The 16,982-nt window shown below is 41.4% G+C and overlaps 3 protein-coding genes across 5 annotated transcripts; 2 read left to right on the top strand and 1 right to left on the bottom strand.

Moving 5' to 3' along the window:
- The first annotated feature begins 325 nt into the window (after positions 1–325).
- Positions 326–6,849, top strand: LOC123061623 (CTP synthase). 2 transcript variants are annotated; one of them, XM_044484801.1, is made up of 20 exons: positions 326–649; positions 1,541–1,707; positions 2,454–2,504; positions 2,600–2,717; positions 2,922–2,978; positions 3,087–3,151; positions 3,691–3,774; positions 3,885–3,935; positions 4,015–4,077; positions 4,193–4,239; positions 4,328–4,406; positions 4,533–4,595; positions 4,896–4,985; positions 5,075–5,113; positions 5,199–5,426; positions 5,522–5,607; positions 5,726–5,774; positions 5,872–5,952; positions 6,028–6,121; positions 6,218–6,849. In XM_044484801.1, exons 1-20 carry the CDS (start codon positions 532–534, stop codon positions 6,427–6,429), a joined length of 1,842 nt encoding a protein of 613 aa, XP_044340736.1. In that variant the 5' UTR covers positions 326–531; the 3' UTR covers positions 6,430–6,849. The 2 variants fall into 2 exon arrangements, with proteins under 2 accessions (XP_044340736.1, XP_044340735.1); XM_044484800.1 differs by having other exon boundaries at positions 5,872–6,121.
- A 217-nt stretch (positions 6,850–7,066) lies between these two features.
- Positions 7,067–12,118, bottom strand: LOC123061624 (membrane-bound transcription factor site-2 protease homolog). Of its 2 annotated transcripts, XM_044484802.1 has the most exons (10): positions 11,926–12,118; positions 11,679–11,744; positions 11,079–11,145; positions 10,372–10,446; positions 10,199–10,302; positions 9,869–10,016; positions 8,906–8,986; positions 8,370–8,831; positions 7,898–8,227; positions 7,067–7,428 (listed from the first exon to the last, which is right to left on the bottom strand). In XM_044484802.1, the coding sequence occupies exons 1-10, from the start codon at positions 12,027–12,029 to the stop codon at positions 7,258–7,260; spliced, it is 1,608 nt and encodes a 535-aa protein (XP_044340737.1). In that variant the 5' UTR covers positions 12,030–12,118; the 3' UTR covers positions 7,067–7,257. The 2 variants fall into 2 exon arrangements, with proteins under 2 accessions (XP_044340737.1, XP_044340738.1); XM_044484803.1 differs by lacking the exon at positions 8,906–8,986.
- Positions 12,119–12,195: 77 nt separating this feature from the next.
- LOC123061625 (actin-related protein 2/3 complex subunit 2A) lies at positions 12,196–16,586 on the top strand. The gene is made up of 10 exons (XM_044484804.1): positions 12,196–12,524; positions 12,606–12,672; positions 13,048–13,255; positions 14,032–14,201; positions 14,404–14,481; positions 14,746–14,878; positions 14,987–15,078; positions 15,418–15,474; positions 16,084–16,155; positions 16,253–16,586. Exons 1-10 carry the CDS (start codon positions 12,463–12,465, stop codon positions 16,283–16,285), a joined length of 972 nt encoding a protein of 323 aa, XP_044340739.1. The 5' UTR covers positions 12,196–12,462; the 3' UTR covers positions 16,286–16,586.
- Positions 16,587–16,982: the final 396 nt, after the last annotated feature.

Below are 16,982 nucleotides of genomic sequence, written 5' to 3' on the forward strand. Positions count from 1 at the left end.
AATTTGATCATAGATTTAACTAACAAAATATTTATGCATGTCATCAAAGATTATATCATTGAATTTTTTTTTAAATACAAATCCAATAATATATTTTTTTACATGCATTAACATTTTATTAGTTAAACTTTTGGTCAAATTTTGACATAAATTGCAAAGAGTACCAATAAATCAGGACGGAAGATAGTAGTCCTGTGTGGCAGCGAGCCCTGACCCATTTCTCTTGTGATTATTAGTTAATTTTGTGGAGACAGAGGGGGAGTTTTCAGTTGAGATCTGTGCCCTCGTCCCGAGGAAGCCTTTATTTAAGCCCTCGTCTCCCAGAGCTACTCCCACTCCGTTCCGTTCCATTCTCCAGCCTTAAACCTTTCGACTCTCCACCGCCCCAGCCCCTAGAGCAGAGCGAGGACTCGAGCACTAGCCCGTCTGCTCCTCCTCGTCCTTACCTCCTCTGGTTCAACCGCGGTTGGTTACGCAGAGCCAGCCAAGAACCGTATACACCGGGGGAGCAAGTCGGGGGTCGGGACGGCGATGAAGTACGTGGTGGTGACCGGCGGCGTGGTGAGCGGGCTGGGCAAGGGCGTCACCGCCAGCAGCATCGGCGCCGTGCTCAAGGCCTGCGGCCTCCGCGTCACCACCATCAAGATCGGTACGTAGCCATTCACCCCATTCCTTCCCATCCCCCGTCCCCGTGCCGGTTGTTTCTCTGGAAGGCTAAGCTCTAATTTTGGCCTTCCAGCACAGAAGTAACCGCCGCGAACCCAGACACGGAAAGATTAAAAAATGGATTTTTAACGCGGCTTTTGATCCGTCCTGCCTCCCGTATGCTGGTGCCCAGAGGTCCAAAAACAAAGCACCACCCTTGCTTTTCTCGCTAGAACAAGCTAGTCTAGTGTAGTCGTACTGGGATAAGGCAGCAGCAGCATTCCAAAATGTGTCCGGGGCCTGCAGCTTGGGGCCGCGTGGCAGCCACCTGTGCCAACGCGCTTGGTTGCCCTTGGTCTTTTTACAGCTGGTTCTTACAAAGCTCTTGTGCGCCAGTCTTTGCATTTTTCTTCTAATTAATCGGCAGCTCAGTCTTGCACCACTCTCCTCTCCTGGCAATCTTCTTCCCCGGTTTCCTTTTGGTCACTCATTGCCGTCCATCTTTATGAAGCGGATACCCGATCTTCATGCCGGTGTCGCCATCTTGGTTCCTTCCAACGCACGAAATCATCTCCTCTTACTATGACATCCCATGCATTAATTTTCCCTGACTAATTTCCCTGTACTGTTCCTTTTCTTCTCCCTACGAAAAGTGCGGTTGTTTCGGTTCACTCGAGATGACTCGGCAGAGAAGAAAAAAGAATGACTGATACGTGGTGTTCGCCTGTTAGTACTAGTTAGCTCAGGTCAAGACTTTAGTTGCAAGGTTTCCATAATACAAGTTGGTGAAGGGGTTAAAGAAACCATTTATTCCATTTTATGTTAGGTGGCCATTATTCCTTCTTGTTAATTTCTCATCCTGCTTCGTCTGCTGTGACTGCTCATCTGCATGCAGATCCATACCTCAACACCGACGCTGGCACAATGTCTCCGATCGAGCACGGCGAGGTCTACGTTTTGGAAGACGGTGGAGAGGTGGACTTGGACCTTGGGAACTATGAACGTTTTCTGGACATCAAATTGACCCGTGACCACAATATAACCACAGGAAAGGTCTATCAGGTAACTTACTAGATTCGTTAGTCCTAATATGCATGTGCAATGAGATTGTGCCATCAAGTCAAAAAATTCGTCTATACGTTCCCTTTTGAACAAAGGGGAAAGGGCTTTCCCGGCAACTTTCAGGATATCTGCAAATTATGTTTGAGCATTTGATTCACCGAATATCATGCATGGAACCCACAAATCCTTATTGATTCGCTTTACGTTTCATCGTAAGATCTACTGCGGTACAATCATATGCATGTGCAGAATCATCCGGTCCTCCACTCTGCCACCCTTGTCGGGGGCTACTGATATAAGATTCAACCTGTCACATGGTGGCTTAATTGTACAGACGATGCTCTGCAGGCTGCTCCTGTCAATTACCACTAGCGAATAAAAGAATCTTTCTACTGTTGACCACCTGAGTTTTCTACGGGTTGCAAAGTAGACCAGGCAACTAGGTTTCACAAATACAGTTGAAACCTACACCAGTATGACAGTTTAAGTTAGCCGGCCGTTTACAGTTGAAACCTACACCAGTATGACAACGTTGTCTTACGGAAAAACAAATCAAGTACGTATCAGTTTTACAGCTTGTCTTAGAAACCTACCTGGTCAACTTGACACCTTTGACAAGGCAACTAGGTTGCCGGTTGATTTTTTGTATTCGAACTTTTTTGGGGTTCTTTTAATTATCAATTGCAGGTGCTGGTTCTATCTTCTGGAAGTTAACAGCATTTTCCCTTGTAAAATCCTCACACCAGGCTGTCATTGACAAAGAAAGGAGAGGAGACTACTTGGGGAAAACCGTCCAGGTTTGTCCTCAGTATATACTGTGTAGCTGGAGCATTCATGCGAAACAGCATATATGACAAGAGATTACTGGCTGTTGATTTATCTTCCTTTTCAGGTTGTGCCACATATCACAGATGAAATTCAGGATTGGATCGAACGCGTGGCGATAAAGCCGGTCGACGGTAAAGAAGGGCCTCCTGATGTTTGTGTAATAGAGCTCGGTGGCACTATAGGTAAACAGAACAATTTCACATGTAGCACAGCTTGCAATGCCACATACTTTTTTTTGACGGTGCAATGCCACATACTTGAAGCATGGATGTGGAAGTAGTTTAGCCTATTTTCCCTCACTTGTTCCTATAGCTGTGCAAGCCTGCCCAGTGCAGGGACAAAATCTTTTCTCGCCGCGCATAATGACAGTTGCACTGTTGATGCAGGGGATATTGAATCAATGCCTTTTATTGAAGCATTAGGTCAATTTTCATACCGTGTCGGTCAGTAAAGATCAGCTCTTCCCTGAATGCCCATATCTGTTTTGGCATTTGTTCGCTTTTACACATTTAGCTTAAGTTGACACATCATTTCCTTATTCTGAGTTGCAGGGCCTGGAAACTTCTGCCTGGTCCACGTCAGCCTTGTTCCGGTACTAAATGTAGTTGGTGAACAGGTATGTTTTACTCATTTGAACAAAGAGCCAAGATAATGAGAAGTTGTTGCAATGCACACTTCTGTTGAGGTCCATGTCATGTAGTACTACTATATGCCAAATAGGTACTTTTTGCAAAGAAATATAAGTACTTGAAAAACCATTTTCCTGAATGATATGAACTATGAAACTGTAATTGTACTTGTAGTTTCCGCTGAGATGCAATTTGGCTTAAGCAAAGTGGCACTTTGTTATTATAGTAAAAAGGGAAGGAGGAGACGAACATAAAAAATATATTGAATTATTGATGGATCTCTCAAAACAGACTCAGCTGGTTGTAGGTTTGTTTGGTGAGGTTGGTCGTGTTTTTCTCTCTTTTCTTTTCTGGACTTGTCATTGGCGGGTGAGGTGCTCATTGCAAATCTTTGTAAACCTTGTCCGCTCACGCTTCTTTGGCGCTTTCTTCTCAATGAAAATGACATGTGCCCGAACGTGTTTGCTCTGAGTTTATTGCATTCGACATTTTCTTGCAAATTATGATATATCTTTCATTTATGCAGAAAACTAAGCCTACCCAACATAGTGTTCGTGGCCTAAGGGGACTTGGGTTGGCACCTGACATTTTGGCATGCCGCAGTACCGAGGTACACAATCTAACCTTCATTCTTTCATTCCTTTATAGCAAGCACTCTATGGTCCATTACCCTTTTGTGCTGAAAATTGCTTCACTCAGCCATCTCTGTGATTTTGACAGCCACTGGAGGAACATGTGACAACCAAGCTCTCACAATTCTGCAATGTGCCAGTAATGATGATTAATTTGAAGGCTATTTTAAGTTTTGTCTCTTGCTGGCATAGTGTTGACAATGACCTATTTGTTGCAGATCCCAAATATTGTGAACCTCCATGACGTTACAAACATTTGGCATATCCCCTTGTTGCTAAGGGTATGATGAGTTTCTTTGAAATACATGTGTTCCAAACTTGAATCTTACAAAATTGCAACCGGTGCGACTTGGAACTGCCCCTTTTTAACCAATTTACACTTGATTCTTTCTATAGGACCAGAAGGCACATGAAGCCATTCTGAAAGTTTTAGATCTTCAGCTGTATGTATTTTTTAAGTTTATTCATCACCTGATAGTATGAAGGAACAATGGTGACATTTCAATGTGTTTGTTCCACTCATGTATGCAGTGTTGGCAAAGTACATCGAGAACCTAAGTTGTCTGAATGGACCGAAAGAGCCAGCAAGTTTGACAAACTGAAAACTCCGGTAGGATTACTTATGCTCTTCTTTTTAGCTCACACTTTTCTGTTGTGATGGGTGTCATGTTGCGTTTGTTTTCTATATATATATAGTTTTTTTATAGCTGATAATTATTGCACAATTTGCTTCCAGGTTAAGATCGCCATGGTTGGAAAATATACCGGCCTGTCGGATTCTTATCTATCTGTTTTAAAGGTGAAGTTATTAAATACTACAAACTACTCCCTCCGTTCCGAAATATAAGTCTTTCTAGAGATTCCACCAAGTAACTACATACGGAGTAAAATGAATGAATCTACACTTCAAAATATGTCTACATACATCCGTATGTTGTATTTCATTTGAAATGTTTAAAAGGACTTATATTTAGGAACGGAGGGAGTAGATTACAAAGAGTAACATACTAAGCTACAAATACAAATAGGTCCCTTCAGTCCTGCTGCTACCTTAGAACTGTAGGGTTCACTGATTTATCTTGTTTGACCCTTGTTCCAGGCTCTCTTGCACGCATCAGTTGCTATGGAAAGGAAACTTGTACTGGAGTGGGTTCCTTCCTGTGATCTTGAAGATTCTGCAGCCAAAGAGGTCGGTGTTGTTGAGTATGGGCTCCCCATTAGTTTTGTTTTCCTCCATGAACCTACCGCTGATGCTTTGGAGGTGCTTGCTTTGCGTAGACCCCTGAAGCCCATCAGAAAGCATGGAGACTACTGAAGGTTAGCACATTTAGCATTCTTGACTACTGCCATGATGCAATTCTTGATACTTCTGTTGAGTCATCTGAAGAAAACTCTATCTCAGGGTGCGGACGGTGTGCTTGTTCCTGGAGGCTTCGGAGATAGAGGAGTTGAGGGCAAAATTCTCGCTGCGACATATGCACGGGAGAAGAATGTTCCTTATCTTGGCATTTGCTTGGGTATGCAAGTCGCTGTGATCGAGTTTGCCCGTTCGGTTATGAAACTAGATGGCGCAAATAGCACAGAGTTTGACCCGGCCACAGCATCACCCTGTGTCATCTTCATGCCAGAGGTAGATTGTGCATGCTAACTTCATACTGTTTTGGATGTCCTTCTCTGTTAAGCATCAGATTTTTAATGCATATATTTTGGACAACACCTCATCAGGGCTCCAAAACCCAAATGGGGGCGACGATGCGCCTTGGATCAAGGAGGACGCATTTCCTAGCCAATAACTGCAAATCCGCAAAGCTGTAAGAAAACACTGCCGCTGGTCATCTTCCTTGATCGTATTGCGTTTAACTTTGCATTTTATCGTTTGATATTCACTCCTGTTTATGTGTGAAATATAATTATGATGAATTATCTCAGGTATGGCAATGCTACCTCCATCGATGAAAGACATCGACATAGATATGAGGTGAACACATGAAACTATTTGACGGCACGGATCATTCTATGCTTCCCTTAGTCTTCTGTATAATGGTGGAGATGTAATAATTTTATTGTTTTTTCAGGTGAACCCTGAAATGGTTCCATTGCTTGAGAAGGCGGGTCTTTCATTTGTTGGCAAGGATGAAAGTGGAAGACGCATGGAGGTATATATACTTGTTAAAACAGTTGCTTTGATCTTCAATATGCGCTTAAGAATAAACTTCATCTACTGGATGCAGATCATTGAGCTGCCGAATCATGTGTTCTTCATCGGTGCACAATTCCATCCTGAATTCAAGTCAAGACCAGGAAAGCCATCTCCGCTTTTCTTAGGTATCACACAACTCTAATCTTGATACAGCACGTGTTCATTGAGATTAATCTTGGGTGTCTGCATTTTCTGAATACTAACGCATCTAACGATCACAGGGTTAATAGCGGCAGCATCCGGACAACTAGACCTGCTGCTCAAGCGCAGCTGCGGCGTCATCAGTTCGAAACCGACACCACCCAGATATAGCACCAACGGCACCGGCACTGCGGTCCTGGCCATAAAACCTTACCTCAACGGGCACGCGAAGAAGGCACTCACCAGTTTGGTGAACGGATGCTACGCGAATGGCAACGGCATCCACATCTAACTGAGCAGCCACGGCGTCACACAACATTCGTTTCTGCTGCTTTGCTCGTATCCTCTCGTCTCTTTTTTCCGGGATTTCTTTGGTTTTGGATTTGGAACTGCTCAAATGAGGAGGCGAAGGGGTGTTTTAAGTGTTTTGCATGCCCCCCCTCCACGAAAATCTCCTCTCACTTGGAGCAACTCCATTGAGGATCTGGAGCTGCCAGAGGAAGTGTTTGGCTAGCCTAAAAGGTTAGCAAAAAAAAAAAGCTCCGGCCGTCAACACGCGTTTCTGATATTTTTACGAGGAACGTCCTCCAGTCATGTTGAAGCAAAGGCTGTTTCCCCTAGGGTCTAGTGTGGTGTATTCCTTTTGTTTTCCCAAAACTGTTTTGTATCTTCAGTGGACCGAATGAATGGAAACCAGATTTACTTGGTCTAATAGTTATCTTTCTGAATCAACAATATGTATCACTTTAATGTTGAGTGCTAGTAATAGTCTCACTTTATTTATTTCCAATAAATTGCACTAAATCCCATACTCTACTAAAGATTGACAGTTATGGGTATTGAACTGAGCTCCTAATATACCCACTCTATTCCTTGTCTCCAAAATTCCTACAAGCCGTGGAATTATCCAAAATTTTGCACATGGAATGTAGTGAAGTACTTGTACTATTTCTAAGGGGCCATATTGAATCAACTTTTATCAATGTCAGAGTGCCATTGTTTCATAACGAGGCATCTTGCAGGCCAGTTTTGTGATATCTCTCATACAGCTGACTGCTACTATGTTAATGAATTCTTGCAAGGATAATTTAGAGAGAACCCCATGATACGGAGTTGTACATTAGCCATAATATACTGTCATGGAATATAAGAACCTTAAGAACATGATGATGGATAGGACGGTCCACAGAAAGCGGCAGACCTTAATAATCACCCGCTGCTGTCTCCGGTTAAACCAAGCAACGTAGCGTAAGGCAGTCTCCAAAATCGCATCCCCATCTAGAAAGTATACCTGTTCATCCTTTACATGGTTAGGTACCAGAAGAGTACTCCTGTCTCTTGAGACGCAGTAGGCAAACATGTTTAAGTTCAAACTGAAGACATGCAACTATAAAACCGGACGACCAAAGTACTTCCTCTGTTTTGTTATAGTATCTCTCTTTGCCCTTGTGGGTCTTTGTTTCAAAATAGTTGTCCATTTAGGGAATCAAGGGTGTAGTTATTGAAATGTTTTCACTCCCTACCCCTACTTTATGCGTTGAAAAGGATTACATAGTTGCTGTAACTTATAGGTCCTGAATTCCTTAGATTTCTTAATACCCTCGGTGAGTATGCATGTGGAGTTCTGGAGAGAGATATAGAAACAGAGGGAGTATACGAGAAGAGTAGTGTCCAAAAACCAACTTGTTTCGTATGCACAAAAAAGAAATATATACGGTAATCCCAATATCAAAGAAAAGTTCAGTAAATGAAGGACTTACCGGTAGGCAGTTAACGGCAGCCAATGCCGCAGACACATGAAGCAAACAACTTAAACAATTTTCCAAGATATAGGGAACATCTGCAATAAGAAGGAAGAATGCCCATCGGGGCCTGTAGGGGGATAACTTAACAGAACTTGCTGTCGATGACAGATCACCAACATAAACAAAGGTTCCCCCACAAGGACTCGGACCGAAGTTATCATTTGTAGCATGTGATGACGAAAAATTTCCTTCTTTCTGTAAACACTCCAAAGAATATGGCCTGGCGTAGGAGATCTCTATCCATGAAAACCCAGGGGTAAGAACAGGTACCAAGCAGTACTCCTCCTGCCAGCATTAATAAAAAACACAGTTGGTAAATCATACAAAAAGGATTACTGTTACTACAAGGGAAAAATTCCTCAAGATTATGCATGAAGACTCCAAATTCATTATGACATTGTAGTAATACTCGCAACAAAAATCTTACCTCCAAACAGGTACAGTTACTGTCATCATCTTCTGTACCACGCCATCCATTTCCACATTTTTTAAGTTTAACTACGTCTTTTGCAATCAAACAATACAAGTCCTCAGTTTGTTTCTTGTCACTTACTTTGTCAGTCCCAGGAAAATACGCGGAGCCATTACAGGAAAATTTCCCAAACACTATCAGTTCATCTGGGCAAGATAGCTTGTCATTTATCTGCCAGAGATTCTTGCTTGCATCCATCCATGAGTTGGGGACACAATAACCTTTGCCAGAATTAGTAGCACCATAGCTCTGAGAACCACCAAGAAACTCATGACTACTGGTTTTCTCTACAGTGCCTTGAGCCAGCATTTTCATCCAATCGTCAGTTCTTCTTATGTTCAGACCATCCACAGACAAGATAACATCATGAACAGACAATGACCTTGACAGAGAAGATGATTGTGGGACTCCCATGACCTGTTATGCAGCCATTTAGAATCTCAAGATTGTGGAGATAAAAAATGATGAGAAGTGAAAGGAAACAGACTTACAATAAGTCCATCACCACTCACGTAGAGAGGACAGAGGACCAAAGGAAGTAATAATGCCATCAGCACACATGCTGCACAAAACTATTTAACATGAAATCATAACAGCTACATCATTACGAGGCTTATGAGAATATTGCAGAAATGGTACTTCTAAAATATGGTAAGGTATACAAGTATACAATTAAAAACCTCCATGGTGCCACATCTAAGATTGGAAGTGTGTGCAGATGGTAAGGTATACAAAGCTTATAATCCAGTACACCTTGATCTGTATCATCATGTACTTAAATGCTCATGCAGAAGTTTCTAGCTAGTGTCACACTTCTCTGACCTGATGTCAACTATCATTATTATACAAGCAATTATTGTTATCCGGTTCATACTTCATACCTCTCAGGCCCTGGTTAATCATAAAGTATACCAAGAAATGTATGGTAAAACAACCTACTAGTAAAGACCAAAATCAGCTATTAGATGTCTCGGTCAAGGAAATTTTTCCCAATGGTTTACTATAGACATATACATGCTAATATATTCCACAACAAATTTGTAGGGATAAATCTATTTATTACCAGTATGAGGATATTAGTGCATGATTACCCACTGTAGGATACTAAATTTCCAATATCTGTTGGGCAATCGTCTAACTGAGGCATCCAATTGTATCTTATGCCAATCAACATAAAGCTAATTGTTCTTAGTTCTTGTTTGATGTCCTCGTTACTGCAAGAATACTAGATATATGTGCTTCTCTTTATCTGAGCACCAAGGGTCACTACAACTTAATATGGCATACCACAGATATTGAAAATAGATGTTTGCAGCAAGAATACAAGTTACATGTGATTCTTTTTATCTGAGCACTAAGGGTCTCTATAATTTAGCATGGCATACCACACATATTGAAAATAGATGTTTGCGGGAAGACTTTGAAATTAATTCATGCAAATCAGGATAACTTACTATAACATTATGCCAAATTCCCGCGCAATATATCCGAAGCATTGAAAAGAGGGGTAGATTCTCAAGCAGGTCATAGTTCAGAGCAACTAATGCCCCAGGAAAAAGTACAGCCATGAATATTGCAACATATTCCATCTGTACACCCTCGCTGTAGCATATTGAGCAATGAACATACCAGCAATTCAATAGTGTGCCAAAAAAACCATTAGTAGGTGGAAGTAATATTACGAAACAACACTCTGAGTTTTAGAGTATCAAAGAACGGAAGATACATTTAAGCACAGGCAACACATCTCACAAAAAAGGTGCACGGGCAGATGAGGGATAGACCTTGCAGCTGCAATAGCATGTCCAAATTCATGAAAAGCAATAGATAAGATTGTTGATGCTATGATGATTGAGGTGTCCATTATTGATCCGCTGAAGCTGGGAGCCTACAATGAGTGAAATGCGTGCTGAGTGGTTGATTTGAAAAATTGAAAGAACGAAGCATGTCTCCTCACCAGTATATTTGGTAACCAGGCGCTAATGGATCCGCGTCTAAAATATAATGCACCAATTGGATCCCACAATAGCAACTGAAAATTGCAACAGAACAATATAACGATCCAAAATTGAATAGAAATGGTATGTTAACTACCTACTGTAGCCATCTCAGGAACCAATGAACTAGGAAGATACAGATTAACAGCATTAATGGATTTATTAATATAGGCAACAATTTCAATATTTTTGTGATGGCTACTAGAGCTGCAATGAAATCTTTGTGTGGAAAAGGCAGGCCATGAAGGTGGAAAACCAGAAACCAACTCCCTTTTGGCGGATGAAGAAGACAAAGCATTTTTCTATGATTTTCTGAATAGGATCTGGATTATCGGAGGCGCCAATTTCAGCTCTATTCACACACTTATGTGAATGTTAGTTACCATAAATAGCCGTTAAATATTCAGGGAACTGAGTGAAAAATCTCAGTGCCCTATCTGCTCTCTGAAGTAGGTATCAAGATAAAAAGGTCACATACAGATGAATATATCACATAATCAGCAAGTATCATAAATTTTTCAAGTCAAAAATAAAATTATTTAAGCAGCAACATGGCATAATATTGTGAGATTCATGACACAGAGGTATACTATCGAACTTTGGAACAAACATAATAATCGGAACAACTACATTTCATTATTTGCCATAATAATGAGAGTTAACTTACCAAAGATATACCAACTAAAGCAACGAGAGAGAAATAAACTCCTAAGGAAAACCATGCTCTGGTGTATCTGCAAAAAAATAATTAACTCGGTATAAATTTAAGTACAATCAATGACTAAGCTCTAAATTGTGAGTAACAAGGGAAATTATGTGATCTTCATAGTAAGATGGCTCTTATCAGAATATTCTTCTCAGCCAACAAAATAAGTACATCGTATATGCTTAAGTTTTCCAGAGAAAAATAGGAATTAAACATTGCTATCAGGTGCTAAATTTGTCATCGACCTTTAGCATGCCAGATCTGCCAGAACATATTTTAACTTTTGGTGTGGTGTGTGGACAAAATTCTTCCAAAATGACTTGATGTGTCGAACTAACTGTTTATCTACACATGTGGATAGCATGGGTGTGTCGTAAGATAGATATATGATTCAAGCCATGCAAAAGAAATGTCGCAAACAGATGCAATGACTTGACTTGGTTAATGTAAATGGTACTTATCTTTGTACAGATGCCAAGGAAAATCGGAGCTATGTGGAATTTGCACAAATGAGAAAAAATGCAGAGTTATAAAAACTTCAAGGGCTAAGATAAAGCATACCTAGCATGTTTCCACCCCAAATTGAATATCATGTCGTTGAAGACATAAATTTTGTACTCACAATACCTGAAGTTCGCATGGGCACAATAAGTGAGCATAACAGCCACTTTCTGTACTAATACTAACATAAAATGACGACAACGAAACAGAAAGCTAAATCAAAGCTGATTTAGATCGAGTGAATTGGGTAAGTTTAGCTGGGGAGAAATCGGGACAGAAGAGAGAGAGGCCGTGTGGATTGCCTTACCAGCAGGAGACGGAGCTCTCAGTGCGGCTCGCGGCGGGGCCCGAGGGCAGGGTCACCGACGCGCGCCCGCGCCGCCGGCTGCGTCCGCCGCCGCCGCCGATCATTTGAGAGCGGAGAAGCACCGAGTCGTCGGCTTGGCCACCGCAGGTATTATTCCGGAAAAATAGTTGGGTACTTAGCACGCCGTCGGATCTACATCGGAGGGCAGATCTTGGCGGAACTCTCAGTCTGAGGCTGAAGGCACAGACAGTTTTTGCAAAGAAGCCCCTTCGGTTTCCCACATTTGCACCTCCGCTCCTTGTCCACTTTTCTTCTTTCCCTTCTGCCCGTTTGTCTCCCCATTCCGAATCGCATCTCGCGGCGGCCGGCGATCCCCCAGAAGCGAAGATCTATCGGGGTTGCGCAGCACCACCGCCGACGGAAGCTCCGGCGCGCGCGGCCGCACCACCGTGACGCGCCTCTTTCGCCGCGCCTCCGGTCATATTTCGGTAGGGGCGATCGAGCGGGGCTGGTTCCCAGGAGAAGGGATAGGAGAGGATGATACTGCTCCAGTCCCCATCCAGGTTCCTACTCCAGATCCTCAAGGATCGCATCGTCAGGTATGTCGCTGCTCAGCCGATCTTTCTTCGTGGACCCAGAAGGTATATCGCATGTGGCTCATGCGAGTATTCGCGCTGCAGCGGCGACAAGGGCGTGGACATCGATTGCCACACGGTGGAGTTCGACGATGTGCGGTATCATGTCCAGGTTAGTGCATAGCATCCTCCTGTCGAATCTGAATGCCCATTTCGTTTTGCTGTCTTAAGGTCATTTATTTTGTGTGTAGGGGGGTAATAGTAGGAACAAATCTGAGCTAAAGAAGCCGCATTCCGGCTTTATTTAAATTACCTGGCGCTGATGTTTGTGTCTTTAGTACTGAAGTTTTGGTGTGCTAGTGTGGGTTTCTTTGCTGTCTAACTTCCTATTATGTAAATCCTGACAATGCTGTTCTTCAAGCACTGCAATTGCAAGCTGAAAGTAAAGTTATATTTGCTAAACAGTGGAGTGCTTCCATTGCTATTGTTTGCAACCAGTGGTCAGCTTATGCTCTGTATACTGATGGACATTAGACTTCTGTTGCAGTTTTCAATGAGGAATCCGAAGGTAATGGTGCTATCAGTGGCATTGCCCCTTGCACCTCCTGAGGCTATTCTGTATGACGGGCTTCCTCTTGGTGCTATTGATGCTATAAAGGCGGCTTATGGGGCAGTGGTTCAAATTCTTGATCCTCCAAAGGACTGCTTTGATCTCACAATGAAGATAAACTTAACAAAGCTTCCGACAGATGAAGGTTCTAGAGTTCCCTTTCCAAGGTTATCATTGTCTTGTTGTGCTACATGATCATTAGCTGGTGGTGTCTATCTTAGATGTTCTCCATGGGCAAAATAATACTTTTAGTGCAAGTGATGGTTGGAAACAAGTTCATCTTTTCACATGTAGATGTAGATATCTCCTCCTGTTATCTTGAACTGGTTTGTATTTCCGTTCTTAGTAATGGAAAGGGGTAAATGCCCGGTTCGAAAAAAAAATGTAGATGTAGATACCCTGGAGTTTATAATCTTCAGAAATACGTCAGATATGTACTGTATTACACACTTGTTTGCCCAGGACTCGGACACAGATGTTGTTTGCCTAGATCATGGAAGCAGTTTTATTTTTGTGTGTGAAAATGCCTAAATGGAAGGGATGTGGAACTCGCCTTAGTTAATATGAAACCTTAACTTTCCTATAGTTTTGTTTGCAGGAGCTCAGTAATGGGTTCTGGATATCAATTCTATCTTTCCACTGAAGTCAACTCATTTGCATTTTTAAGTTTGTGGTGTCATAATGATGCCGAGCCTCTTTACTAGTTTTTCATTGTTGGTGATTTTCCCGTACTTGGGCCAATCACACTGTTGGTTGCATGATTAATTGCTTATTTTTCGGAACAAGGGAGTTGGTTGAAGTACAATCTGCAATTTTTTGGTTTTGGTCAAGCCTGCCCGAATCATAACATTCTATTTTGTCTAGTTCATGCTCTCAGTTGAAATTGCCATCTAACTACCTATTGCATTTCTTATGTTCCAGAGCAGCGGAATGTTGTCTTGACACAAATTGCATCTGTGAGAGAGGTTGTGCTGGGTGCACCGCTGAAGCTTCTGCTCAGGCATCTAGCTTCAAAGACAGTGGCTCCTAACGTGGATAAGCTGGTTGCCCTTGTTCACCGTCCTAATGAATCATTCTTCCTTGCTCCCCAGGTATGACTTTCAGATTAGACATCTCAAATCTGGGTATATTACACTGAAACATCACCGTTTTGTGGCTACTAACTCCTGGCTGCTTTGTGAATCTGTTGGTAGACATATTTTATTATTTCAAATTATTTGTGTATTTGATTTTTAGTGTCGGTTCGTAATTGTATCTTCTGCATATTCACTCGATGAAATTATTTTTTCCCAGGCAGACAAAGTTACGGTTGTATACCCAATGAGGTTCCAGGATTCGATTGATATTGTCTTAGCAACTTCGTTTTTGCAGGTATTATGGACACTTATAGCTTTTGTGGCTTCAGTTTCTTCTTTGGACCTTTTATGTTCATCTATGTTAGACTGATATTTAGTCTTTCAGCACTGCTGTCATTTTATGATTAATGAATATATTTGCCGTACCAGATTCATGAGTTTGAAGATTTGGTGAATTTCAATGTTTACATAACTATCTTATGCAAAGCCGTTTGGTAAGCCACAATTTCCTGGGAGCACTCTGCTGAATGTACTTAAAATTTGGGATGGTTATGTGTAGGAATTTGTAGAAGCAAGGCGGACTGCTGCACTTAACAATGCCCCTTCCTGTATGTGGTCTCCAGTACCACCTCTTGAGTTAAAAGGCGTGAATGCTGATGCACTTGATGCAAATGCTGGTTTTGTTACTTTTGGTAATGTGTATTTCTGGCAATAGTTTTTCATATTCTTCCAAGATATCAGTTTTCTACCCTCAAAAATAAAAATATATAAATTTGTCTCACAGCCTTTCTTTATGGCAGTTGTTTTCCCTCGGCATGTTGAGGGTAGAAAGCTAGACAAAACAGTTTGGAGTTTGTTAACCTTCCATGCTTATGTAAGCTACCATGTAAAGGTAACGCCCTTGTTTTCATGGCCTGGTTTCATATTTATCAAGTTCGTGGATCCCTGAAATAGCTGTGAACCAGTCAGCAGTAGCCACTTTGCAGATTTCCCATCAATCTTACCTTTACATTTTACAAGTAGGAAAATACAAGCTGGTTTTCTGATTTAAGCTAGTTTGGGTTAGCCAGCCTTGGAACCAACTGGGAACAGTTTTATTAAGCCTGCTCCAGCATGATGTCAATTTTGTGAAACACTTTTCTTCTGCTTTACATATACATAGCTACCACCATAAGTGGTATCTTATCATAACATTGCAAGCACTCAACTGCTGCTATTTGGTGTATCGCAGTGTTCTGAAGGATTCATGCACACCAGGATGAGGCGTAGAGTTGAGTCTCTGATCCAGGTAAATATAAACACTGTTTCACTGAATCAAAGCATTTTATACACCTTGTAAAATCTTTACTTCAGTTATCCAATAAGTTTGCTAGGTTTAGTCAAAACTTCAATTATTCAGTACCTTTTCGGCCTGTATAGTTATAGTAGCAAATGTGGGTTTAGTATAATAGAACAGAGGAGACTATGATCATGATGTTAACCTGCTGTTAATTATGTTTTTAAGGCAGGTAAAAAATTGGATATCTAGTAGTTCACCTGAGTTTGCAAGAAGGAAGAAGCTAACAAAAATAATAACGAACTGAAATGTTGAAAATCATGAGATTAAATAGGTGTGATCTAAGCCTTTATAGTAAGTCAAATTGCTAGTCATGGGAAGTCTCGAGTCAAAGGATGATGATCTTCCAATTGTTATCGACTTAAGCTTTAAAAGGCGAGAATGGAACTGAATTTGAATTGTCCCCATCTAGCAGACGCCAATTTCGAAAAGCACATTGAGAGTTAGATTACGTGGTATGAAGGGATCATGTTAATGAAACAAGATAATGGTTGAACATGGAATATCCCGTAAATGAAAGCGCTATGGAATTATGTCTTGATGGTTTGCTTATGGCTGCAGGCTTTGGACCGTGCTAAATCCGATGCAGAGAAGCTGAAGAAGTTGGTACATGGCGGGTCTTTTAGGAGACTGGTTTGTGCAAATATCAACCAAACTTGTATTTGAAAAGAAGGCACGTATCGTATTTGCATGTGTGCATATTTCACTGATTCAAACTCTCTCCCCGCAGAGCATGAAGCACGAAGGCAACTCTAATCACTGAAGGAAGACTCAGGCAAATATATGAAGGTTTTGCTCAACTTTCCATCATGGGTGCTACTGGTAGAACACTTTGTTTCAACTTCCGGTAAGATTCGGGTGGCAGCCGTTGAGACAACATGAGCACCCTACTGTGGCCCATCGCTTGTTTGTTTGTTTGTTCCGGGAGGATACTGTATTTATGGTTGAAATTCGACTTGAGGAATAGGTGAGATTTAATTGGTCTTTGTAAATCTCGGTGCATACGTCCTGACGCTATTTTGCACATGGTTTTCCACAAGAAAATAAAATTAGAGTACGCAGCAGGTTGTGTACCATAGTTTTGTAGAAGAAAACGAGTCCATTTACACAAGGAAGAGCACTAAATTAAACAAGAAACAGCACTAACTACTCGCTACACAATGCAACCCCTACCACTCTGCCAATGTCCGTAGCTTTATTTCATCAACTTTTATTTTAACTAGCAAAAGAGCCCGTGCGTTGCAACGGGAGATTTTTTTTTTCATAATCTTCAATGGCCATGGTTACATTTTGTTGCATCATCGAAATACACTATCACTCTCAATTTTGTGAAATCATGATCATTTTTTAAAACTCGTGCACATATTTGAAATCATGAACATTTTTAAAATTTGTGAACACTTTTTCAAATTTTTGAACATTTTCTAAAATTAAAAATATTTTTTGAATTCATGAACATT

This window comes from Triticum aestivum, chromosome 3A (genome assembly GCF_018294505.1).
Source record: "Triticum aestivum cultivar Chinese Spring chromosome 3A, IWGSC CS RefSeq v2.1, whole genome shotgun sequence".
NCBI lineage: Eukaryota > Viridiplantae > Streptophyta > Magnoliopsida > Poales > Poaceae > Triticum > Triticum aestivum.